Here is a 27061-nt window from a genome sequence, read left to right as displayed (position 1 = left end):
TGTTTGAGGGGATAGCTCCAAGGCAGCAGTTCTCAAACTGAGGGTCAGGATCCCAAAGTGGGTTGCGACCCCATTTTAATGGGGTCACCAGGCTGGCTTAGACTTGCTGGGGCAAGGGGCTGAAGCCAAAGCCTGAGGGCTTCAGACTTGGGCAGTGGGGCTTAGATTACCCGGGATGACAGGGGTCGGGTAGGCTCAGGCTTCGGTCCCCCCTCCTGAGGTCATGTAGAAATTTTTTCTTTTTTTCTCAGAAGGGGGGTCGCAGTGCAATGAAGTTTGAGAACCATTGCTCTAAGGAAAACCCTAGTGCTGCAATAAATGGACGTGGTTGTTCAAAATGGAGCATTCTTCTCTCTATCAGTATGAAACCTACGCTCCAGAATTGTACTAAGGGGTTCTGAGCTACTAATGGGACTGTCCTTTAGATAAGGCAAAACCACTTCTGGTCACTGGCGCTCCTGTAACACATTTCTCAAGAATAGGAATGTTAGCCCCAAGGCCCTGGCTGAACTCCAGCTTGAGTGAGTGATATTCTGTGTCCCTGAAATTCCTTCCTTTAGTTTTATTTAGCTGCAACATTCTTCTTCAGTTCCTGTCTCTAATTCTTGTGTAACCTTGCTGTGCAGTGTTAAACAGCGAGCACATTCCAGCTGAGAAGTGGCTGCATTTCAGTGCCAGGTGAAGTGATTTGTAGTAGTTGGTAAAGTGCTTTTGGGTAACGATGCTATATAAATATAAGCTCTGTGTGTTTTGGAAGTGGTGTTGGATTAGAGGAAAATCCTCCACTTGCTAGAGCTCTAAAAATGTTCTAATTATTGAATCTTGAGAGAAGGGAAACTTTCCTTGAAATACTTTTCATACTTACTCACTCCATGGCCTTCTGCACTTTTCCCTGTATCTCATTACTCCAGAGAGATGAGTGCAGACTATGTTTTGCTTGCATGGACTCAGTTTACGCTCAAGACTCCCTTTTTTAATTAAATGAAACCTTTTAGTAGCATTTTGCTGCAGCTTGCTCTAGCTTCTGTTTTTCATTCCAGTGCTTTAATGGACTCCACAACTAATTTTTTAAATGACAAGACTGAATGTGTCTGTCATGGGGTGGGGTTCAAACTTACCATCTCATGATGTAGCATTGTACAGGGGTGTTTTCACACCGGGATATTCCATTGATGTGCATTTTGCACCAGGATGGCTGGACTGAATCTGAGGCTCTTTCATAATCCTGCAAGCAACAGGCTTCAGGTACAATCACACGAATTTTGGAATGATTGGTGCACACTAAGGAGAAGCAGGTGGTCCTGATTTCTCTCCCTATGGTTTGTGGTTGTAGGGAATGCCTGATAGGGAAGTGTACCCTTGGATAGCAGTGGCTGACAAGATAGAATCAGACACTACCTAATTTGCAGGAGTTCAAGGAATCCCTGTGTCATGAAATCTCTCTCTTCCTTGCAGCAGGAATTGGAAACTTTCTCTCTTCTCAGTAATGGCACATCAGCCAGCTTAGCAAATCAGGTACAGTTCCTATCTGACATTCTCAGTGTCCACATATTATTTTACATAAGAGTTTCTGTATTTTATTTCATGCAAGTTTTATTACCATCTTTTGGAGCAAAAGATCAGTGTTTATCTATTTTTCCCTTTTCAAGGAACAGTGTCAAGAAAATCTTTTTATTTTTTAAATATTTCCATTGCTGCGGTGCTGATAACATTATTAAAGCAGAAAAATTCTTAATCTAATTTTGCTTTTCACTGTCAAAGCTTACATTTCACTTATCTAGACAGGATGACTTCTCTTTCTGTTTCCCTCTCTGGTGCTGGTACAATTACAAAGTGCTGCTAATGCAAGAACCAGGAAGTGGAAACAGATGAAGAAACTTACAAAATGAAACTAGACTGGAGGATTTCACTGTCCAAGCTGAGTGAAGTGTGCAAATTTAAACGTTGCTTAATTTATTATTTACTCTTCTGTATCTCCATGGCACCTAGGAGCTCCAGTCAGGGACCAGGACACCATTATGCTAGGCACTGTACAAAGACAGATTGAAAAATAATCAGATCACTGATTTCATTGCAGGTTTTTAAGAGATTTCATTAAAACGCTTCATATTTAAGAAAAATTATTTGACAATCATTTTAGGCTCTTAAATTTGGGGCCTAGAACTATTTGACACTGTCCCTTTTTAAATGAACCTAAAATCCCCTTAAAAGATACTAGAACAGTACAATTTGAAGTTTATGTTGATGGGTGACTTCCCTTAATATCTGTCTAGCAATGAGAATCAGCCTTAGATCATTTCCTGTAGCTGCCCATAATCTTCTTCCATTACATTTTTTTCCCTTTTATGGAAAATTAGAACACTGCAAAAACTGAAGGTGTAACTGATGGAGTTGCAAATGTGTAATCTCAAATATTTGTCATGCTGGTGTCTGTCATTTTTAACTGAAAGCAGGAAGAAAAATGTGTTTACACTGTTGGAATATAGGCTCACATTAGACCAGGGTGAACTGTGGTTTTAACTTGAGTTTGGATCTTTAGCATAAGGAACAGGTCCAAAACCTGTGATTTTTAAAAAGAATCAGATCATGAGAAGGAAGAGTTTTTTGTGTTTAAACTTGCGGTGTCCCTTAAAAATACTGGTGTTGTCTTATTTAAGTTTTGTGCAAAGGTCATAGAAATTTTAAAAATATTATTATTTGGGTACCAGGTGCAGTAAATAATTGGTTGGTTGAGTTGATTATAAAGAAATGCCTAGTTTAGTAATGAGAGTGAAATATGGTAAAATGAGATGAAATAAAACCTTGAGGAAAGAGGCTTAGTTATTAATCTTGTCTTGACCAGGGCAGAGGATAGAGCTCAGCTCTAAACAGCTTCATCTGGCCTTAGCCAAGGTCCGGTAACCAGCAATGACATCACTTGTCTGAGTCCATATAAGGCAAGGTTTTCTAGGGGTTCTTTGTCAGAGTGGTGCCATGATGAGAAGGTGTCTCCCAAACCAGAGCCTGTTTGGCCAAAATACTTACAACTGTATTGTTGCTGGAGTATAGAATATAGATATATTTGCTTATCTTTGTTTTTTGGATATAACCAACGCCAAGTGGCCTTTGGACTGACCACAGGAATGTTTTTGTGTGGAAACGGTGTCATGGTAGGCCTAATAACATTATTAGGAAAATTTATTTCCAGCAGCACCATTCAGACTTCTACAAAGTTGCTCATTTATTCTTTGCCTAGGGCTCACGGTCAGCAGTTGTTTTGGTGGGAACGTTTTCCTGTTTTTAGTCTTGCTGTAAAAATTAGTGGTTATTTAAATGGAAAGATACGTAAGCTAAGAGAGACTAGTTATGTAAGATAAAGCTAATCAGATCTCATGCTTTGTGGGGCTAGCTGATTGGCTCTGGGAATCAGGAAGGAATGTTCTCCCCCACATGCAATCCCACGTGCAGAATTACTGACTAAGGTCAGGTATTATGGGGGTTTGGTACTTCAGAGGAATACAATTTTTGGTCACTGCTGAAGGTGAACTACCAGGCTTGGAGGAATAGTGGTCTAACAGTACATCAGTTTAATTATTCCAGCACTGAAAAGCGGGGTCGGGGTGGGGGGAGAGGAGAGAAGCAGCAGCAGACTGTACTGAAGATATTTGGGAGGGGAGATTTGGGGCTGTGAAGCACTAACACCTTTCAAAAGATGTCTTTGTAGTGATGAGTTCTTCTCCTCTTCCCTGCCTTACAGATGACTTCCAATGGGCTGGGCTCCATAGATGATATTGAAACAGGTAAAGCTTTCTCCTTTCTGTTTCTCATGGCAGCAGTAAGGCACTTGCTCAGGTTGGCTGGACTAATAGTTGCTTTGTCTTCATTTGGGCCTCTTTTGCGTCCTGACTTTGGAGACTGGAAGAGACCAGCCTAGCAGGGATGGGGGCAGGAGGTGGTATGGAGCAGGAGTATATGGAGCTGCTGTTATTTATATTGATTTCTCTTCACTTCAGAATCCTCAGTAAACTGTTAAGACGCTGATAGAGGGGAAAATCAGGTTAAGAAGGCACTTACTAGGAGAACCTTGTACAGCAGAAATCTAGCTATCCAAGCAGAACAAGGGACATGTCATATTTTTGGATAAATGGGGACTAATCAATGCAAATAACAAACACATGGGGACGTAACCTATTTTTGGCTCTAAAGCTGGGTTTGAACACATGCGATTCTGCTGTACATGCCCAACCAAAACAACTTCAAAGTTAAGACTGTAGACATGGAGCCGTGCTTTTGAGTACACACCTCCCTCCAGGGACATTAGAATTGGAGCCTTTATATGTTTAGAACCCCAGGAAACGCAGAATGAAGGTTGCACTCTTCCTGCCAGGAACTAAAGTACTTTAACTCTGCCCTCCCACTCCCACCCGTAGAAATGCTACCCGACACCCACCCACCCTTAACAGCATATTGAAAACCATGCTCCACAGCACATTGCTTTTTATTTGTTCCTTGCATAAATGTCTGCAATACTAAGTGTGAAGCTTTGTCACTGCACTAACTATTGCTGGGCCCGTTAAAGGGCCCCATTTTCTGATCTGGGTGTATGACGTTTGTATGTGGAAACACATTAGCTCTGTGCTTAATGACTCTTGAATAATAGACTATTACATGGAATCATAAGACCCAGACCTGTGAGGCCGTGAGCCTCTCTTATGAGCCTTCAGGATGTCGCAGAATTTGGCTGTTAATGCAGAGTGAGGAGTGATTGCTTTCACTTTGCTATTTGTCTGCTCGGGAACTGGTATATGTACTGTGTACAACCACAAAGCAGCCCGGTCACTAATCAGTGGAAATGAAGGCATTCTAGTTTTGAGGTTGCTGATAATGTTTTGGGGAGGTTCTATGGCCTGCATTATACAGAAGGTCAGACTAGATCACAAGAGTGGGTCTCTTCAGGCCTTGGAATCTGAACATGGAACTCTTTGGAGTGGAGGGAGAAGATGGTGGTATTTTTCTGATTTTTTTTCTTTTCAGGGCATCGCTACAGGGGCAGAATGAAGGTAGTTTGGGTGCCTGGTTTGAGACTTATGTGTGTAACTCTGCATCTCCTGGGGGTCTAACGTTTGGACTGTTTCGTTTTTAAACTCTAACAGTTTTGCAGGATAGAGCGTGCTCAGGTGACAAACATGTGCTTGCCACCTTAACTTCACCTTAACAGAGTATTTGGGGCTGGGGGGGGGAGGGGGAATTGCCTCATTTTCAAATAGTCAGAACACTGCGCCAGAGGGTGAAGGAAGCTGTAGGGAGAGTGTCTCTCCTTCCCCCACATCGCCCCTAAAACTACGAGGGAAGCATCAGTAACACTGTAAAGATCTTTAAGGCAGGAAGCCTGTCTCCTGGAGACATCGAGGGGAGGGGTACTCGAGAGTTAGGCACCATTCTGGCAAGGTCATCTGGTGAGTCTTAAAATGTATGTTTGGGGACCCAATATTCTGTATGATCTTTGGGAGGCTTGTCTGGGCTTCCTTACCCTGCTCCCCTCTGCAGTCAGGGTTTGTGTGTCCCCCTCCCTTCCTCAGCAGGGAAGCTCAGAACGTAGAGAGCTTGAGGGGAAGTGGGTTTTAGGAGGAGGGGCACATGGGTGGCAAGGAGCAAAGGTGCTGGGAGGACAACTGATCTCTGCAGGAGGAGGCAGTTCAGAAGCATTTAACAACCACCGGATAATGGGGTATAGCGTAACTGGACTCATGGGGCCATGACTGGACACCACTGAATTCAATAGCAATTTTGCCATTGACTTCAGTGAGACCAAGATTTGGCCTGCAGACACTTCCCAGGCATCATCATGGGGAGGTGAGCATTCTCTGGCTATTCACAAGGCAGTCTGCAAAGGCCTTTGGGAGGTCTGAGACAAAAAACAAAGGCCAAGAATCGCCGAAACTGGAGCTGCCAGTCTCTAAAGATTTCACCTGCTAAGTGCTCGAGGTTCAACTTAGTTGTACATCTTGTGTTCTTTGGCCAAGCTGCACTTGGCTCACCACCAGGCGCCATGTAACTGGCTTTGTGTCTTCCCCCCCACCGCAGACTTCTCCATGGACCTGCAGTGCATCCCTGCTCCCCTCGCCACCTCCATCCCTGTGAGCGAGGGTGCAGTCCTTTCAGCCTCTGACATGGATGCAAAGGGCCTGCCCACCTCTCTGCCTGCCGCCACACTGCTCCATTCTCCAGATTGTGTATCCCTGCCTGTGCCTGAGAGTGTGGAGGACTTCACAGATGGGGAGGTTATTGGGGAAGAACTGGACTCTCTTCTGGATTCCCTGGCTGACGGGTCGCAATACCCTCTAGTAAGAGCTCCAGTTGTGTTCTGAATCCATCCTTTAGAGCATGTTCTCTCTTTCTCTCCTTGCCATCACGTGTTCATCTGGCAGTATGTACTTGGTCCCTTTCTTTTGTCCCATCACTGGTTTGTGTCTCTCCAAGGAGCCCATCTTAGATCTTGGCTCATTGGATGACCTAGTGTGAGTGAAATACATAAATCCAGATGGAGGGGCTAGTCCCCATGGGTATGAAGATAGCACCTTTCCCCCTTCCACCTCCTGCTTTTCCGTGTTTGGGGGTGGAAATGGGCCTAGAGGGTAGAGGCTGGCTTACTGCTCTGAAGTTAAGTGCTGTGCACTCTGGAGTGGGAGACCATGTTATACTCGCTGCTGCAGTGCGCTCTGTCCATCCACCCATCTCTGACACCTGCTTCCTCCAGTCCTTTCTCTAACATGCTTTCTCTGCCCCCTTTTCCTCCCAACTTCAAAGTCTCTGGTCCAGGGAACCATTCCCACCAACTTGCCTACTGAGATGCCCCAGCTGATCCCTGTGTTTCCGGGTGGAACCCCTCTGCTGCCCCCTGTGGTGACAGCCAACATCCCGATCAACCAACATCCACTGCCACCTGCCTCTTTCGGCCTGGTGATGGATCCCACCAAGCAGCTCTCCTCTTCCGTCCTGGATGCCTTTGAGCCCACTGGAGGCAGTGGTGGCTCCCCCTTGGATTCTCTGGATTCACTGGACCTGCTCCCGTACACAGAGCCACGGCTCGATGCCCTGGATACCTTTGGGACTAGCAGGGGCTCACTGGATGCTCTGGATTCCTTTGCTGTAGGTATGTGCAGGGCACAGAGGAGTGGGGGTTGCAGGCGTTTGTGGCTGTGACAGTGCCCTTAGAACACTGTGTTTAGCTCTGAGCATCTCCACAGTAGGCAGATGTCAGTGCCAGAGAAGAGAGAGACCAGTAATTAAGCTTCCAGAGAATTGATTGAGATGGAGGAAAGATTAAAAGAACTAAATATCGCTCAGACAAGCTGTGCTGATAATGGGGGAGTGGTGAGGTGTGACCGCTGATTACAAGCTTCTGCAGGGTGTAGACACCAAGGAGGCAGAGCTGTTGTTCATGGTTATCCCAGTTGTTAAAACTCGAGTAATGAGGAGACACTCAGGTCGATATCAAAGGAACGTTGCCTGACACTGAGAGCTCCTAGAGTGTGAGTGGTCTCCTAAGGGAAGTCGTGGGAGCCCTTTCACGCCAAGTCATTGAAAACAGATTTTGGCAAAGTCTTGGCAAATCTACTGTAGGGCAGGATTTTGCATTGGGCAGGGTCAGGGGGACTAGATGGTTTAGTCAGTGTTTGCCTCCTTTGATCTCTGTGAGCAATAAGTGTCATACCCCAAAGAGCACTCCATGTTCTGTGGAGCCGGGCTCTGGAGGGAGATCGGATAAGGAACATTTCAGCCCCTTGGGGCGTAAGTAGGCTGCATGGGGATGTTACAGCAGACTGAATGCTGGAGCGTCACAAGTGGAGAAAAGGTTGCCCAGGGAGGACTGTGCTGGAACTTAGGCTCCCGAGTGCGCTGAATTCCTTTGGTCCCTTGCTGTTTGTGAAAAGCGCCCTACAGGCAGCTGGCAGTGGCGTTCTGCGGCTTTGGGGGATTTCAGAAAAGGGGAGGCTCTTGCAGAGGTTTTCAAGTCTCTGCCCTGGGTACTGGATGTTCCTGGCAGATGAAGAGAATTAAAAAAACTGTTGAACAAGCTCAAATCTGTGTCTCGGGCATCAGAGCAGCTTCCGAAAGTGAGATGTTTGTGTTTGGGATTTTCTTCCTCTGCCCAGAAGAAGCTGGTCCTCAGGAACTGCGACACACTGCTCTCAGCCAGAAACCATCTCCTGCGGTGAGTGAGCTGCTACCCCCACTGGGTGTACTCAGGTGCCCGTGTGCCATGAGAGTGGGGAGGGCACAGGGCTGTTCTTGCACTCTGGGCCCTTTCTTAATCAGTTCTAAAATCTGGTGGCTTCAGTTACCCTGGCCTGTGTGTAACCTCCCCGCTCGCTCCGTGTGGTGGCAGGGCTGTGTGGAGACCTTTCTCCATATGTGGTAGCACAGCATTTTCCCCTTCCTTCTTTGTCCCCTCCCCCACTGTATCACTGGGGTCTGAATGGAGTTAAATGCTCCACTCCATTCTCTGTCATGCATGGGATTGTATATTTGGTCTCATCGGGTCTGAGGTTGGGCTGAGGCTTTTCCTCTCAGGAGCTCTGTGGGTGGGATGATCTGCCTCTGTCTAAACTACCTTATTGAGTGGGGGCTGGGGCATCGTTGAACCTCCATCCTTCCTGTTTTTTTTTCTGTCTGACATGTTGCATGGCAGGGTTAGTTCTTTTGTTCAAGTGCTGTGGAATGCACAGCTTGTTGTGCTAGAAGGTGGGGGAGAGAAACCCTTCCTCCAGGGATGAAGAGAAAGCTCTTGTCCCCTGAGTTGCTGGCCCTTCTCTGGGGAAGGAGAGGTCCTTCTCTGCTGCAGATAAATTGCCCATTGAGTGTATTTGAAAACACAACTCTGGTGTTGCTGTTTCTGAGCCGCCTGTTGCTGGTGGTGGCCATCTTGCTGAGGCATGAGCTCTGCTGTGTGTTTGCAAGGTCATGAGGGCCCCAGTGTTAGTCTGGGGGCCAGTTTCTGTCCATTGGCTGTGAGGTTTAGAAGAGGGGTGTGTTTGGGGTTTTTTGTCTTTCAGATCAGCCTCAGTGGGGTGAGTCACTCCACCATCCCCAAGGGGGCAGAGCTCCTGCAGTCTCAGCCAGAGGCAGTGATACCCAACACTGCCCTGCTCGTGAAGAACCCCCTGGCGTCCACTCATGTCTTCAAACAAGCGTGCCACCTCTGCTACCCCAAAACAGGTGATGTGCTCATGGCACCTGCAGCAGTTTGTGTGCTTGGGGATTGTTTTCCCTCTTGCTGATCGGGTCCTCCTTTCCCATAGGCCCCAAGGCTGGTGACTACACTTACCGGGAAGGCCTGGAGCACAAGTGCAAGCGGGACATATTGCTGGGGAGACTGCGAAACTCTGAAGACAAGACCTGGAAGAGGATCCGGCCCCGCCCCACCAAAACCAACTTTGTTGGATCCTATTACCTGTGCAAAGGTGAGCTGGGGGCAGGGCTGTGAGGCATATGCCGGAAGAAGTAGCAGGGGAGCTTTCAGCAGGGATCACATGCTCCCTCTGGAGCCTTCTCGCTCTTTCATGAAACGATCACTGGGTTTCAGGTGTTGGGGGGCAGGGAGAAAACCAGAGACGAGACGGATGAACCCGTAACACGTGGTAGAAAACGGGAGCTTCACACAGCGGAGCAGCAGCCGGTGCTATCGCACTGGGTACAGGACGGCTTGGAAAGAGCGATGCGCCTGGCTGTTGGAGATTTCACAGCATGATGGAAATGGCAAGACTGCAGCCTGCTTCTCTCAAAGCAGCCAGTTTCAGGTGCCTCGCCGAGGCGGAGAGCCTGTCTCCCACTGGCACTGAACTACTAACACTGCTCCCACCAGCATGTGCTGGGACTTTGGTTCTGGCCAGAGCCCTCCCTGCTGAATAACCAGCCCTGCTGCAGAGCACTGGGGCTTTCCCAAGAAGTTCCCCCTCCTAGGCCAGACCGGGCCCAACCCTGCTCAGTGTCTGAGATGTAACCAGACTAGTCTCTATAGTCTATAAAGTGTAACTATAAAGTGTCTAATGAAGGGCCAAAAGCTCAGGCTTCATGTCTTTCTTAACTCTTCAGTTTTAGCTCCTTGTGAGTTGTGGGGATCAGGGTGAAGTGATGAGGGCGAGCTCAGTTTCTGACCTGGCCCCCCTGCATGTGGGGTGCTCTGCTCTTTGTTGCTTTTAGATATGATTAACAAGCAGGACTGTAAGTACGGGGATAACTGCACCTTCGCGTACCACCAGGAGGAGATTGACGTATGGACGGAGGAAAGGAAGGGAACACTCAATCGCGACCTCCTCTTTGACCCACTGGGAGGGATCAAGCGGGGCAACCTGACCATTGCCAAGCTCCTGCAGGAACACCAGGGCATCTTCACCTTCCTCTGTGAGGTACAGGGAGGAAGAGGAGGGGGGGAACACCATTTCCTTGGGGAATGAGCTGTAGGCACAAACTTCACGCATTCCCTATTGTTGCAGACATAAGTGTCCGTGTTAGTGGTGCAAACCCAAAATGTAACTCTACTATAAGCGTGTGAAAGAGGCAGGCTCCCTTCTCCTGCATCCCACTCTAGATCAGCTGTCAGTGTGCAGCCAGACCATTGGTCCATCCTGGCCAGTATCTGACCTCCGGAAGCAGCCAGTCCCATCTGCTTCAGAGGCAGGTGACAAAACAGAACAATCAGTGATGTACCTGAGCAACTATGCTCCCTGCAGGTGGTCATCTCATGCCTAGAGCATGCAATTTGACTACCCTGGGCTTTCATAGCTAGCAAGGTAGTTAATAATCATAACTTTGACCCGACTGTTTGAAAAATCATAACCACGTGATGGATAAAATCCCCTGCTGAAGGAAATTAGTGTCACTTGTTCATAGATTCTGAGGCCAGAAGGTACCATTGTGATCATCTAGTTTGACCTCCTGCACAACACAGGCTGTTTTGAAGCCAGTAGAGCTACCTTGATTTACATCAACTGAGGATCTGGCCCTCACTGTCTTGGCCTCCTGCAGCAGCACGTTCCCCAGGGTGACTGTGTGTGTGTGTATGTATGTAAAGGAACATAACTTTTTTGTTTTTGACTCACTTGTCTTTAATTTCCCCTGTCATTTCCCCTTGTTTTTGCATTTTTGGATCCAAGGAAGGGAATTATAAGTTGACCTGGTTGAAATTTTTCCAGCTGTGATGAAAAAACTATTGGAATGTCAAAAAAAAAAAAAAGCCAAAAATTTTGTTTGTTTACTGGTTTCCAAGCTCTACGGCTTAAGTTTCCATCAGGCTTATTCTAATTTTTGGACCTCTTGAGTAAGTTCCCTTTGGCTCTTCTCCCTTCCAAGTGAAATGATCCCAGTCTGGGTGAGATCTCTGGCAGCATCTCTCCTTTTTCCTGCTCTCTGAGATTTCGTAGTGTGCTGTTTCTTCCCTTCTCAGATCTGTTTTGACAGCAAACCCCGGATAATCAGCAAAGGTACCAAGGACTCTCCAGCTGTCTGCTCCAACCTTGCTGCCAAACACAGCTTCTATGACAACAAGTGAGTGAACTGGCCCGTGCGGTGCCTGCCAGAGTAACCCCACTAGTGCCCCGCCAGCTAGCTCCGGTTACTTGCCCATTTCTTCCTCTCAGCCCCAGCACATGAAAGCACAAGGTGTGATATGTTGCGCTGCATGGCTGACACCTGGTGCCAAGGGATTTGGAGCCAGATCAGAGCCCATTGATGTCAGTGGAAAGATCACAGTTGACTCCAGTGAGGTTGGATCTGGCCTATGTTGCACAGGGGTTCAGAGGTCAGATATTTTAAACAAGGTGGTACAAAGTGTCTGCCTGAAGTGCTCCAGGGTTGGGTACAAGTCATGACCCAGGGCTTGGATCCACCTGTGCAAATGTCTGCTCATTGCAGATTGTTAGTGACTCCTAGGATCGGCTTTAACACCCACCCGTGCCTCAGCTGGCTCGGTGAATGGAGGGAGGAGGAGGGGTGAAGAGTCGATCCATTGATCCTTTGTGTTTCTCTGGCTTGGGTGTTTCCCCACTGCAGGTGTTTGGTTCATATTGTGCGTTCCACCTCCCTGAAATACTCTAAGATCCGCCAGTTCCAGGAGCACTTCCAGTTTGACGTGTGCCGGCATGAGGTGCGCTATGGCTGCTTGCGCGAGGACAGCTGCCACTTCGCTCACAGCTTCATCGAGCTCAAGGTCTGGCTGCTGCAGCAATACTCGGGTAAGCGCGCCACTGGGTGCGGCTGTGGGGGTGGGAGGGAAGAGAAGCAGAGAGCGTGTGCTCGTGCCTTCTCCAGCCCAGCTACTGTGCCACTGGGGACAGAGAGAGGGCCTGGCAGGGGGCTCTGTCAGAGTTCAGGAAATGTTATGTTCTCTCTCAGTACATGCACTCCAACCCCTCCCTTCCCTCTCCCAGCTTCTGGGAGATAGAGGTGGACTGTGAAATGCTCTGACTGAGAGGTTGGCCCTTCCAGTGTGGTTGCCAGGTTTGTCTGTCTAGGGACAATCCTAGGAATTCTAGCCCAGCGAGCCTTTACCTCAGGGCTTTGTGTGTTGGAGGAAATGGTCTTTAGAAGCAGCGTCCTAGAACAGCTAGGTGATCGGGACATGGCAGTGACAAGCTGGCTCAGCTGCAGTGAAAGGAAATTAGGCCTCTCTGTTTTGCTTCTTTGTACATATTCACAAAATAGTGGTAACCAGTGGGATTTCTTTGAACATTTGAAAAACCTTTTGATAAAGCCACTCCCAAGAGGCTGTAATGGAAACTAAGTAGTTGGCAATAGGCCATCCGCCCCCTCTTGGAGCACGCTCTTCAATTCAGGTCACTTGCATAATGGCACAGAGATCTCTTCTGATTTTTTTTCTCTCCCCTCCAAGTGCTTTGTCTGATTCTCTGACTCACTGCATGCTGAGCAGAGATTTTTCACTGACCTGTCCCAGGATGAAGCCCGACTCTTTTTCCTGAGTTGGAACAGTTGATGGAGAACCCAGTAGTGTTCTTGGAGGAGTTTGGCTGAAATGAGAAGACCTGTTTAGGCAGGCAACCGCCATTTAGGCAGGCTCCTAAACCTGTGGCAGTTCCACTTGGTGCCCATCCGGAGGGGAAAGCAGAGAAATATCTGCCTGTCTCTCACGGTGCTTGTGTGGCCTGTCGTACTGATGGGCTCTGTAGTATTTAAGCGCCTCTAGAGTATGTAAAAAGAGAAATAACGAATATAATCTTCATCCTCCTCCTCAGCCTGGGTGTGAGTTAATGTGTGTCTGTGTGTGAGGAGAGGATGTGGGTTTTGCATTTAGTTGTGCAGGGGACTTGCTCCATGCTCATTCCTTTCTCTTTGCAGGAGTGAGTGCTGTTATCTAAGGGCAGTCCCTGGGAAAGTTTGTTTTTTTTTGTCTCCAGCTCACTCAGAGCCTGTCCTCCATGGCTGATGGTCCCAGTGAAATGTAGCTGCCATGGCAGTTCATGGTTACGGAGGGAGAGAGGCTCTCTTGGGGACCTAGGGCCAATCCCATGGAGAATTTGGACCGGCAGGGCTGGGAGCTTGAGTTGGACTCTGTTCACTGGTGAGCCAGTGCAAGGGTGGTTGTGCTGGAGGTGATGTGTTCACAGTGACCTATGTTGCTAAGCAGGTGGGCTGCTGCATTTTGTAGCCACTTGAACTTTCTCAGGCTTTGTCCTAGGGCTGATGAATTGCACTAGTGAAGCCTGGAGGACACGTGCCTGGGCCACCGCAGCCAGATGGGTGCAATCTTCTGGCAAGTAGCAGATGGTAATGGGCATTCTTTTGCCACCATCCAACAATACTTGGGGTATTTTGGACTCCTTGGGTGGTTGCCCTCCATACTGGAGGATGGTACAGAGGAGGGTGAAATAGCTGACAATGTCGAAATGTAAATAGTTGGCTTTAGGTTTCAGCATTCCTATCCCATTGAGCTGCTTTGGCAGTTCACACCTCTGAGACATTGTTTTAGGTTGTCTGCAGACTCAAGAGGACCGCACTGTTTACACTCAAGAAATGTAATTTTAAAACTAAAAAGATATTTTGAGCAGGATCTTCTGGTAAGAGGTTGGTTTTACCCTACGTTCTGGAATTGCAGAATGCGTGAGGGCCAGGAGAAGTGGATCCAGAATGACATTATGCAGTCTTCTCTGGGGGCGGGCTAACACCACATTGTATCAACAAGGAGATAACCAGCAAAACACTGGTTTGAGTGCCAAACACAGGGCAGCTGCTGCTCCAGAGGCATTTCTGGGTGTGCTTGAATAATAAAAATGCTTACCTAGTGCTTTGGGTTTCCTCAATGCACTGTACAGACTTTTAACAAAATGAATGCCCCAACATGCCTGGAAAGCTGCCAGATGGTATTATTTCATAGATGGGGGAGCTGAGGCACAGAATATTCTTTCTTGTCCAGGGCCACACAGCAGGTCATAAGAAGTACAGAGTTTCCTGGCTTCCAGACTTCTGGGCTACACAGGTTCTCAGAGAAGAGAGAGCATTCATGTGGTACTCTGTAATAGCAAAGCTAACATAACAGCTTTTAGTAACTTTAATATATACTGCCTTGCTGCCTTTCCTTATCAGTGGGGCTTTATTAAAGCAGCCCTCTGGTGTTTTTGGTTTCAGTGAGCTGGAAATTGGTCAGACATCTTAAACATGCTTTGTATGCCATCTCTAAAGTGCATAGCAATGAGATAATTAGGCTTGGCAGTAACCCAGGTAGTTTAAAGATGTCTCACCACATAGTGCTCCATTGACTACATGCTTGTACGTCTGCTAGAAAATTAACAAGTTCTCACTGTTTGATGTGCCGAGAATCTTAATGCTAGTTGGTTGTCTCCACTCTGGTAGTGTTGGCAAAGGTTCTGGTTCAGATCCTTGAACCGATCAAGGAGTTAACTCCTGAGATAATTTGTTACTAAGGCAATGTTTCTGTAAGAGTCTCTTTCTTGCCAACTTTAACAAAATTGAAATAGGACATTTATTTTGAAACAAGAGTGTCTACACACAGACTTGCAGCAAAGTACGACGAGGTGTGAATTATACCTGATTTAGTTACTTAGTGGTGGTTTGTGTGTGGCTCAGCCCTTGTGGCTCATCAATACGCATAAGTTGTGTACTGCATACAGTTTTACTGGTATAAATATGGTTATTCCTCTTCCTATACAGGAAAAGCTATGCTAGTATAAGGTATCTTTATACCGATATAACTGTCCACACTAAGAGCTATACTGGTAAACAATCATACCCCTAACCAATATAGCTATACTGGAACAAAAACCATATCTTCAACCAAATATGTGAATGTCTTGTTAGTGGGAGGAACCATTGTTGGTATCCAGTAAAATGTACAGCTTGCTATTTGGGTTTTGTTTTTTTGTTTTAAGTGGATTTGTTAAGTCCCCTAATCAAAACTGGGTGACTTACCATAAACAGACTGAATCTGGGAGCCAAGAATTAGCTTAGACTTTCAGGATCGATGAGAGACTGGTTGACTCAGGGGAATGTGATATACAGCAGAACCTCAAAGATACGAACACCAGAGTTCTGGACTTACCGGTCAACCGGACACCTTCTGGAACCGGACATCATTAGGCAGCAGCGGAGAGACAGATAGACACATCTACACCCCCCCTCCCAAATATTTACTGCCTTGGGACTTTAGCCCTGGGGCTCAAGGCTTCAGGGGGGATGAGGTTGGGGTTGCAGTTGCATGGTGGGGGGGGTCAAGACTCTGGACAGGGTGGTCAGGGCTTCTGACCCACTGGAGAACCAGGGCTCAGGGCTTTAGATCGAGGCATGCTGGGGCTCGGTTTTGTGGGGCACCGGGGCTCAGAGCATTAGGTATGGGGGGAGTGCTAGGGTTGAAACTGGCCCCCCTCACAGCCCCCTTATAGCTGAATCCCTGAGCCCCAGTGCCGGCTGCATGGCTGAAGCTCTGAGCCCCGGGCTCCTGAGGATCAGCAGCCATGACACTCCCTACCCCCACCCATGGCAGAAGTCTGTTGTTCAGAGTTGTGGACATTTCAGAATTACGGACAACCTCCATTCCTGACGTGTCCCTAACGCTAATGTTCTACTGTATGCAGCATTCTATCTTAAGGCACCAGCTCCAATCCGGCCAAAGGCTGATAGTAATGTACGTGACCTCTGCTGGCTGGTCAATGTTCAGTGAAATCGTTTGGTGGGTCTTCGTCAAGTTTTTGTAGGACAAGTGTCCACGTCTTAGAAATTGCCACCCAAGGAGCCAGTGGCTGTCTCAGCAGGAAGGCCAAAGACTGACTGAGTCATGGAGACTGAATTCTTCTCTCTCCTCTCGGATGTCAATTCACGTGGATGAGAGAGAGAGTGAGTGGGAAGGAAATGTGAACTTCTTTGGCCTGTGGTGAACCTGTTCTGGTGATAAGTAAAAGGCTGGAGTCTCCAGGGATGTGACTCCAGCACCTTTTTAGCCTGTAAACTAAAGATCCATGTGATGCAGGCCTGAACTGCAGCATTAATAGAAGTGGAGTTTTGGGCTGGTGGTGGGAAAGGAGCCACACCACCCTTCCTCCCTCCTCGGTGCCTGGGTCAGCGGACTGGTGTGGGGATGCTCAGTCATGTCTCTGCTTTGTCGTCTTCAGGGATGACCCATGAAGATATTGTCCAGGAGTCTAAAAAGTACTGGCAGCTGATGGAGGTGAATGCCAGCAAAGCCACCAGCAGCACGGTAAGAAGCCACGGGGACCCTGGGACTGGTTTGTGATTTTGGAGCTGTTACTCGCACCTGTTCTAGCCAGTTCTGTGCCTTCCCCACCCACTGCCGCTGTCCACCAATCAGAGAAAATATGGCGCTGCCAGGGCCCCCTTTGCCCTCCTGTGCGCCATAGCGAGCAGGGTGGGAGTGAGCGGTCTGGGCTGGACCTGAGGTGCTCTGCCGGGAAGGGTGAAGCCCTGCAGTTGCCACACCCCAGCGCGAATGGCGCTCTGCACGGCCATGGAAAAGATGGGACTGCTTCTTCTCTAGCATGAGGCATCACTTCCCGCATTCCAAGTCATGGTGGGGGCTGCTTCCCCCCTGCTGTGTGCCTAGGGTGGAGCAAAGAGGATGGTGCCTGTTGTGATTGAGGGGGCAGGAATCAGAGATGAGCTATAAGTGTAGATAATGTGCGGGGCGGGGGGGGGAGTGTCGCGCAACTGAAAGGTTCTGTGAGGGCATGTTACTGCCCTTCATGTTGCCTTCGAGTCTGTCCTCCTAAAACTTGATCTGTATGTAGACAATATACACCAGCAACTTCCTCCTTCTCCTCCTCCTGCTCTCTGCCCTGTAGCTGGCCTGCTGGGATGAGCAGTCTGGGATGGGTGGAGCCAGGGTGGGACAGTGCTTGGGGCTGGCTCATCTCAGTTAACAAGAAGCTGCAGAATTATCAGTAACTTTCTGTTGGAGTGGGGTGTGACACCCCCCAAATCGCCTTCTCCTTAGTAGAGACAATGGAGGCTGCTGCTGTTTCAATGCACTCCCAGCAGCTGCAAGCTGCTGCTGGGGGTGCATTGCAGCAGCAGGGTCAGCCCCCCTTCCCCTCCAGCCTGCTCCCCTCACTCACCCCCTGGGTCTCAGGCTAGGTGGGGCTCCACTTGAGCTGCCTGGTGCTGGGCACCAAGTTGCAGCGCCTCTTCCCGATCTTGAAGATGCCCCTCAACTCACCTCAACAGGTGGCCTGCAAAGCAGGCAGCGGGAAGGGCTGGGACTCTAGCAGCAGAGAAGGAGAAGCAGCCCCATGTAGTGGGCAGGGGAACTCAGTCCACAGCCACCCTGCTGCTTCCTCCCTCCCCACGCTGCACGGACACATGGTGAGCGCTGCTGCCTCCTTGCTGCTGGGCATCCCAGCAAGGGGTGGCCTGAGAAATCTAGGGGGGCATGTGACCCTGCATTCCTCCTGCCCTTGGGTCACCTCTGCAGGGAAGGACAGCCTGCTCATGCAAGCCAGATCCCGTGGGGAGCAGTAATAGTCATACTGGTGCCGGGTTCAAACACACCCTTTTAGGGTAGAGGAGCCCATTTAAAAACAACTGCAGGGGACATGCAAGCTTGGGTGCTGGTGAAGCTGGTCATGCCAGGCAACCAACCCAGGGGAAGCTGGGGGGCAGAGCAGATGGAAGGCATTGCCTCATCCCCTAGTCATACTCCTCCTCCCACCAGGCTTTCATGGCAGCGCTGACCCTGGAGAGGAGTGTTTAAGCAGAGGGCACCACTCCACATTTGCCTCCTTCTGAGCTGTAGGGTCTAGGTGGTGTCAGGCAACTGCAGCCTTAACCACTTGCTGTCTTTCTTGGTGATGGTGGCTTGCATTGTGGAGCAGAATCCAGCTGGTGAGTAACCGTCTGAGCCTGGCCCCACCCTGGGGTCAGATTAAGGCTGCTCTTGCATTAGAACACAGAGTTCTCTCTCCTTTAATTGCTTGATGCAGATGACAAGGTGAGAAAAGTAGGAGCAGAGTCTCTTTACGCCTCCAAGCAAGGCCTTGGCATACAAACCCCACCGAGGGGGCCAGAGGAGGCCTTGTTAAACCCTCCCGCCACAAGGGGGGCTTGCTTCCATCTGCAATGTATTGAGAAGTTGAGTGGCTCACCCAGGGTGTAGAGGCCGTTCCTGGGTGGCAGAGAAACAATACTTTGTTGGCAGTGTGGAGACCACAGAAGCCAGTTCCCTCCCTGCGGAGCTGAAAAGCTAGGGTCCAGTCCTGTGAGACACTGAGCGTCCTCAGCTCCCATCAGAATCACTGTGAACTGAGGTGCCTCGGCCTAGCAGAGGGATCAGGTCCTAAAATGGACAATGTACGAACAATAAAGACAAAAATTGGGGGAGTAGGAAGTTAACACCTGGAATATGCATGTTTCCCCGTGTTGCTAAATGCCTATAGCAGCGACATGTGCAGTGCCAGGATTGGGAGGACATCAGTGCCTGTGGGGATTGAAGACCAAGCTGACAGTTTCCAGGCCCCTTTGCTAACGTTCTCATAAAGCCAGGCACTGAGTTTTGTGGTGTTCTGCAACATAACAGAGCTGCAGGGCCCATGTCCCCGTGTTTGTCGTGGGACACGTGGGATTCATTGTCAGTGTGGCTGAAAGGTGCTTGCTTATCACGCCATCCCTTGTCACGAACATGGAGCTGGTTGGTGCCCCAGCCTGGCCCCAGTGCATGGCATCGTTTGTGTCTTTAAAGAGAGAGAGACACACACTCTCCTGCAGTCAATTAAAGCCACATGCGTGCCTGGCAACACATCACAGCTCTGGCACCAGTGAGTGTTCAGACAATAAGCTCAAGAGAGTCAGCAACTTGCTGCTGCAGACTGCAGGGCAGGGCTAGCCCACTCAGCAGAAAGAAGTTTGTTTTTGCCTTTATTTTTCTCCAGCCTGAGCAGGCTAATCTGGCATAGCATCCACCCAGCCTCAGAACTCAGCTGCATGGCAAAGACAACTTCCCAGGAGCACTGTGCAATCCAGCCCCTCCTCCCACCCTTAACTGAAACAGCTCCAAGGTCAGCTTCTCAAGTGTCCTTCAGACAGCAGGAACAAGGCATCTCCTATACGGTTAGGAGCAGCCTAAACTGCCACAGCAGCTAACTGAGCCCCAAAACCAGCTAGATGCCTCTGGTTGGAGAAAAACAGTGTAAGGCTGCAATGCTGGGCCGACTTGAAATGGTGTGCAGACGAGGAGGTTCACACAGGAGGTGCCACATGCCAACGGGTTGCTCTTCAGGCTAGTGCTGGAGCTCAGCTCAGTCCCAGAGGATGTGTGGCTGTCAGGCCATTCACTCAGAGCTGGTCAGAGGAGTTTCTGATCAGAGTCTTCTGCAGTGCAGAGGCAAACCGCTGCTGGTTGTGGGTGGGAGAGGAGGTGGTTTGGGGACTCTGCAGTAGACTTACTCGGACTCCCGGAGGTCTTTGCGACTCCAGAAGTTACTGTGCCACATCACAGTGGCCAGCTGCTGAACAACATCTGAGGTAAGCATCAGAGTTGGTAGCCTAGGCACTGAGGGGAAAATGTGGGAAGGAGAATTTTTTTGCCTCCTTTTATAATGTGTCTGATGCCTTATTTAGAACATGAAGCTGAGAATGGCCATGCCAAAGTCTTGATTCATTTCGTTGCTACAGTTTAGTAGCTAATTTTGTTGTAGTGTTCTGTGGTGGCTTCATAACATTGGGCGCTGTTGTAACCTGAAGGCCCTTTGACTAACTTAATGTGTAGCAACCTCTCGAGACCCTAATTTCCATGTCATGGCAATTTGTTTGATTACCAGTCTGCCAGGCGTGTAGCATGTCCTTACAAATACAGCTGTGTATAGCAGCAGCTGCTTGAGTCTTTACGTCCAGTTCCCTCTGAGCATGCATGCATGCATGCCGGATTTACTGCACGTGGTCAGTGTGATGTTCTGGGGATCACCCGCCCGGTTAGGGGTTCTGTCGCTGCCTCCCTGTAACCTTGTGTCTCTGTGCTGTGCAGCTGTGGTTTAATGCCCTGACACTAGTAGCCTGCCCACAAGCACAAGGTCTCCCCCTGCCTTTCACCAGCCTAGGTGCTCCTTGCGGAAAGACACCACCTGCCCTTCCAGTCCCAAAGCCATCCTCCCCAAGTTCTTAAGTACCAGATGCTCATACTATTCCCATCTTGTCCCTCACCCCTAAAGGCATGAAACTGGCTCTTGGTTATCAATTCACTTTGGCCCCCATGCTCCACTCAGTTTGCACGCTAGAGACTGGCTTGGGGTAAAAATAAACAAAAAAAACTTTTGTTTAATAGAAAAACCAGAGGTTCAAAGATGAAATCGTAAAGGTGTGAAAACCTGTACAAGTTACATAGACATAGACGCAGCCTCCGACATTACACTTCTGTATTAGATAAAATCCCTTTTCAAATACAAGTTACCTATTGCCCTTAAACAGTTTCTCCACATACCCTCTAGCTATAGGAGGGATCCAGCATTCATGGGCAGCCTCCTATCTAGAGACTGTCCCTCAAGTTGTGGATAAAAAACCTCAGACCTGGTCTACACTGGAAAATTAGGCTGGTTTAACTATGTCGCTCAGGGATGTGGAACATCCATGCTCCTGAACAGCATAATTAAGCTGACCTAAGTTACCATGTAGACAGCCTTAGGCTGGCAAAATAATTCTTCTGTCAGCCTAGCTACCGCCTCTCGGGGAGGTGGATACCTATCCCAACGGGAGAACCCTTCCCGTCTGGGTGGGTGTTATCTGCACTGAAGCACTACAGCAGCGGAGCTGTGCTATTGTAGCCTTTTAAGTGTAGACAGGCCCTCAGTTTCAAGCTTTTAAAAGGTTTCCCTTTTATTTTCTCTCTGTGCATGACGACTCTTGCTTAGCCAGAGTGGGGAAGTTCCTTCTTGGCTTGGTAGCCAGGCTGTCCCTGTGCCTTCCCATTAATGCTAATGGTCCATCATTGCCTTTTCCTGGGTTGAGAAAAAAGAAAAGCCAGTTTCATGTAAAAACGCCTGGCTTGTGTGGCGCCCCTTTCCCTTTCTGATTGCTCACAGCTGTGTTATGTAGTTGGAGTCATAGTACAGATTCTGGGCGCAGTTTTCTATATACATGGATTCATAATCTTCTGTATACATATCTCATACTGACCGAGCAAGTTCAGACAAACTTTCGTGAAAGACCTGATATATTTTGCGTATTGTATTATGCTCTAAATCAGTTGGTTTAATGGCTTATTTTGTGGGTTTAAACTTTCTGTTCTCCCCGTGGGGTGTCTGGACCCTTATTGTCACAGTAAATATGCAAGATCTTTGCACTACTCGCCTCAGAAAACATGTTTGGTTAGTTACTGCCTGAAGTTCTCGGAATAGCAGCCGGACACTGTTAAGAATTTTTCAGCTAATCCTCTCAGATCAGTGAATGTAGTCATGCTCTGGATCTGACACATCAGTCTGGCCTGTCTGGTAGAGCTAACCTGCATCTCATGGCCATGTTATGAAATACACCACATGGCAGGATAATACAGCAGACCTTGCAGGGCTGGTGAAAATGAATATGCCACCAGATCTGCCTCAATGAGAAGAACTGAGTCTGCCAACTGGAGGACTCTGCATTGTCCATTGGACGTTTGGTCTGTTGTCACCACCTGCCAAATATTGGCCCAAATGTCCCTAGGATCCACATTGCTATTGAGCAAACTGACTAAAACCTGCTGCTCCTGGAGATGGTTTTCTTCTGTCTGCTCTCTGGTAAATGCCCAGAATAAGAGAGTCAATGTGGGACAGCTGGCACAGGCAGACAGTCGCATGTAATGGCACAAAATCATTGGGCTCCACAGCCTGCTCGCCTCTAGGAGTGCTCCTTTGGAAATTTTGTCTTGGCTCTGGATTCTTGGCTGCACCCCATGTGGTTGGCTGCTGAGCGTAGCTCCTTGCATCTGTGTTTGCTTCTTCCTTGGGAAATGAGCTGTAGACTCAAACATCATGTTTTCCCTGTTGTTGCAGATATAAGTGCCCACGTTTAGTGGTGCAAATTCAAAATGCCACTCTGATGTAAGTACGTGGAAGAGGCAGGTAGAGAATTCAGGCCTCTTGATTGCAAATTGTGTATCTTAATTGTATGACCAACCGTCCTTCCTCCCTCGAGAGCATATGAAAGGACTAGGGACATTTTGTGACTCTTTCAGCTAGGGATCGTGATGTAAGGCCTGTGAATTCTCAGGCTTTGGGTCACGTGTTGGTTAATAGGCTGATGGGTTGAGTCCAGCTGTGCAACTCAGGGCACAGGAACCTCAGGGGTGGGAATTATGCCCACAAAGGAGTTTAGAGGCACAAGGTGGGGCCTACATCATCCAGCTGTGACCCAAAAGTGGGTGGCAGTGGCTGGATGTAGTGTGGCCAGGAGACATGTTAATTCAGTGCAGCCCGGGGGGGGCCTCCTCTGCTAACAGAGCTCCTGAGGGGCCCAAACTATGACTCTAAACGGCTTTCCCCAGATAGACAGCATCCTCTGGAGATTCATTTTAGATGTCCCTCACCCTGCCTGCGAATGAATCCCTATCCCTTGTCTGCAGCTGCATCAGCGGGCCTGGATTGAACCCTCGGTCAGCACTAGTGGTGTGTGTGGCCTGTTCAAGTGCATTGTGAGGTGGTTGTGTCTTCCTCTGAAGACCTGGATTTGGCCACTATTAGAGAGAAGTTACAGACAGGAGTGATCAATGGCCCTATATCATATGGCAGGAGGTATGAAACCAGGCTAAACAGACCAGTGGTTTGATCTAATCTGGTATCTTGATGGACCAATGGCTTGTACTGCCAAATGAGAGCTCAACCTGCCTCTGTCTTGGCTTTTATACTGTGCACTTTGCTGTAGTGTACAAGTGCCTATGGGGAAAGGCATCTATCCCAGGGCAAACGTGTGTATGATCCTGTGCCTGTACACAGTACTGACAGCAGCAAGATGTTGAGGTCCATGTACCTGAATCCTGTGTCTTCATGTGATCCTTCACAGGCTGCCCCCCGGGGTCCGACGTCAAGCAGCTTTGATCTCCAGATGAAATTTGTGTGTGGCCAATGCTGGAGGAACGGGCAGGTGGTGGAGCCAGACAAGGACCTCAAGTACTGTAGTGCCAAAGCCCGCCACTGGTGAGTGTTCTTGTCCTCTCTTCTGTGTCCCCTTAGCCTCAGTGCAGGATTTCCCCCTGCCATATATTCATTCTCCAGTGCTTTGTACAGGCTACTTTGAAATATCTGTGGGGGCTTCCATCTTGGCAGACTGTTCCCTTGGGGAGTCTGTTCCAGTTTTATAGACATCACCATTAGCAGACTTTCTTTGAGTGCTTGCTTGTGTCATACATGCGTACACACCCACATGCCCCATTGTCAGATATGTTTGCCTTGGCAGTATCTGTAGGGTTGGCTGTGGCGCCCCCTTGAGTGCCACGCTCATATGTCGGTATATCAGGTGCCACCAGTCCCACGCCCTCTCCATTTCTTTTTACTGTCCGGGGTGGTTGGTTGGAGCTCCTTTTCTTGCATAGCAAGGGCTCGCAGTTACGTTTCTTCCGACTTCGAGCCTTAAGGTCTTTAAATAGTTGTACATAGTAGTTGCTGTTAAGTAGCTGTTAAGTGTAGTTAGAAGTTAGAGTCCCAGCGGGGCACGCCCCAGTCTCCGGGATTTAAGCCCTGCACAGACTGTAACAGGCCTATGCCTGTAAGTGATCCCCACAGCAGCTGCCTAAAGTGCTTAGAATCACATGTGAAGGACGAGTGTCATATTTGTAAAGAATTTTGACCCAGGACTCAGAGCGGGATATTTGTTTGCAGGCTCTCCTCATGGAGGCTGCCCTACATCCGGCTTCCGAGCCATCCCACCAAGACTCACCTAGTACCTTGGCCTCAGTACACCCCTGGCACTGCTCCCCGTCGCCAGTGCCCAAAAAGAAAAAGCAGCAGCACGGCTCCCCAGCACCAGGCAAGAGGGGCCATGGGGCATTGGGTAAAAGACCCAGTTTGGGGCACTCTGGAGCCATGTGGACATGGCACGGGAAGGCACGTCCACATGGCTCCAAGAAGCGGCAAAGTCTGCCTACAAGGGCAAGCCAGCCCGTCTCTATGGCCAACAAAAAGGACAAGCAGGGGCACACTAGTTCAACTCCCAAAAATAAAAAGGCCAAAAAACTGGACCTGTTTGGAAGAAGAATTTATTCAACATCCAGCCTGCAATTCCAGGCGGCAAACCAATAGGCTCTCTCTGGCAGGTACAGTTTTTTAACTTGTGGGACTTCCTCCATAAGCTCAAGGAGTCTCTCCCTTACGGTTTGTCCCAGGAATTTGGCACTCTGGTTGAAGAGGCACCGCGGTGGCTAGGGCCTCTCTCCAGACGGCATGGGACATGGCGGATTCAGCAGCTAGGGTGGTCGCGATGGTCATGAGGCGCAGCTCCTGGCTTCATCTCTTGGGACAGGCCGGCAGTCTGCAGACCTCAATCCAGGACCTCCCATTTGATGAGAATAATCTCTTTTCGAAGCAGACTGTTGTGAGGCTGCACAGGTTAAAGGACACTTGGGCCACCCTTCAATCTGTGGGCATGCATATGCCACAGTCTGCAAGGAAGCAGTTCCAGCTACCCCCATCACCAAGGCCTTGGCATCCTCGTCGGGGTGTGCAAGGAGAAGGGATAGAGAGATGAGCTTTAGTCATCATCGCTGCCTGCTCACCTGCCCAGCCCGGCCTGGCAAAGTGTCCTGGGGCCAGAAATGCTCATTTTGAAGGCGTGCTCGAGAGCGATGCCCCAGTCAATTCCCTGGATCTATCTTGTTCTTTCTTCAATCATCTTCATCCCTACTGTTCGGTCGCGGACTGCTGGGTGCTGGACATAGTATCTCAGGGCTATACTCTGCAACTTTCTTGCCCCACCTGAAGGGCAAGGTGGTGCAGATCCTGACGGACAATACTGTAGTGATGTATTACATCAACAGGCAGGGCAGTGCCAGGTCTTCGGCCCTTTGTCAAGAAACTCTCCACCTTCTGGGATTTTTGTGTGTGGCATGCCATTCATGTGGTAGCCATGCACCTGCCTGGAACCAGGGACGTCCTAGCAGATCACCCTAGCAGGACTTTCTCATCTCGCTATGTGTGGTCACTCCATCTGGAGATGGTCAGCATAATCTTCCAGAACAGAAAATGCCACATGTTCTGTTCGATCCAGGGGATGGACAGGGGCTCCTTATCAGACGCTTTTCTCATTCCGTGGTCGGGGGCGCTGATGTTTGCTTTCCTGCCAGTGCCGTTGGCTCACAGGGTCTCTGTGAAGATCAAGCAAGCCAGTGCAAGAATGATCCTAATAGCCCCTGCGTGGCCTCACCAGCACTGCTTCGGCATGTTGTTGAGCCTTTCAGTAGCCACCCTGCTGCAGCTGTCCCTCTGGCTGGATCTGCTGTCCCAGAACCATGGCAGCCTTTTGCGCCAGAACCTGGTGGTGCTGCACTTGACGGCTTGGCTATCACATGGCTAAGCGTGGGCAAACGGGCAGGTCTTTCTGAGTAGCAGGAAACCCTCCACCAAAGCGACTTACCTGGCAAAATGGAAAAGGTTCACGTGCTGGGCCTCTGAACGGCGTATCTGAGCCGAGGAGGCCCCACTGCAGGAGATCTGGATTATCTGCTGCACCTTAAACTCCAAGGTTTGTCCCTGTCATGGATCGCAGTCCACCTGGCTGCTGTCTTGGCTTTCCATCCATTCCAAGGCAAGTCAGTCTTCCCTGGTGATGTGACAGCATGGATTTTGAAAGGCCTGGAGTGTCTCTACCCGCACGTCCAGGATCCCATCCCTCCCTGGGACCTGAATCGCATGCTGTTGAGGTGTCTAGGGCCTCCCTTTGAACCTCTGGCTTTCTGCTTCTCTCCTGGAAGGTTTCGTTCCTGGTTGTGATAATGTTGGCCCACAGGGTGTCCGAGATCAGGGCCCTTACTTCAGAGCTGTCCTAGACCGTCTCGTACAAGGATACGGTCCAGTTACAACTGCACCTGGAATTTCAGCCTAAGGTAGTTTCCCAGTTTCATAATGACCAGGACATATATTTACCCGTTTTCTTTCCAAAGCCTCATACATCAGATAAGGAGCGCAGGCTACACACCCTGGATGTCAGGAGGGCGCTGGCCTTCTACGTAGATAGAACGAAGCTGTTCCATAATTCAGCGCAGTTGTTCATTGCAATGGCAGGCAGAATGAAAGGTGGCCCAGTGTCTGCTCAGAGGATTTTGTCCTGGATCATGGGCTGCTTCCAAGGTGTTTCCACCAGCAGTCGTGACGTCACACTCGGCTAGGGCGCAAGTGTCAGCGGCCTTCCTGGCACAGGTGCCAATCCAAAAGTTCTGTAGGGCCACTACCCGGTCGTCTATCCCCACGTTCGCGTCTCAGTATGCGCTTACCCAGCAGGCTTGAGATAACGCTGGCTTTGGCAGAGCAGTGCTGCAAGCTGCAAGACCTTGAACTTGGAGCCCAGCTCCATTGATACTGCTTGTGAGCTACCTAGAATGGAATCGACACGAGCAAGCACTCGAAGGAAAAATGGTTACCTACCTTTTTGT

At 49.2% G+C, this 27061-nt stretch overlaps 1 protein-coding gene across 6 annotated transcripts in view; it reads left to right on the top strand.

The window, feature by feature from the left end:
- Positions 1-27061, top strand: part of ZC3H7B (zinc finger CCCH-type containing 7B) — a 59598-nt gene that overhangs the window by 19289 nt on the left and 13248 nt on the right. For 2 of the 6 annotated variants that reach the window (XM_032787469.2, XM_032787493.2), the window contains 12 exons: positions 1456-1515; positions 3737-3779; positions 6064-6323; positions 6787-7132; positions 8136-8194; positions 9036-9198; positions 9282-9443; positions 10183-10388; positions 11426-11526; positions 12031-12212; positions 16617-16702; positions 23482-23615. In XM_032787469.2, coding sequence (XP_032643360.1) covers positions 1456-1515; positions 3737-3779; positions 6064-6323; positions 6787-7132; positions 8136-8194; positions 9036-9198; positions 9282-9443; positions 10183-10388; positions 11426-11526; positions 12031-12212; positions 16617-16702; positions 23482-23615 — 1802 coding nt within the window. The remainder of the gene's footprint in view (positions 1-1455; positions 1516-3736; positions 3780-6063; positions 6324-6786; positions 7133-8135; positions 8195-9035; positions 9199-9281; positions 9444-10182; positions 10389-11425; positions 11527-12030; positions 12213-16616; positions 16703-23481; positions 23616-27061) is intronic. The other 4 variants (XM_032787503.2, XM_032787476.2, XM_032787482.2 and 1 more) reach the window with 4 other exon arrangements.

The sequence above is a fragment of the Chelonoidis abingdonii genome, chromosome 1, assembly GCF_003597395.2.
Source record: "Chelonoidis abingdonii isolate Lonesome George chromosome 1, CheloAbing_2.0, whole genome shotgun sequence".
In the NCBI taxonomy this organism is placed as follows: Eukaryota; Metazoa; Chordata; order Testudines; family Testudinidae; genus Chelonoidis; species Chelonoidis abingdonii.
This window is presented reverse-complemented; position numbering and strand designations above follow the sequence as displayed.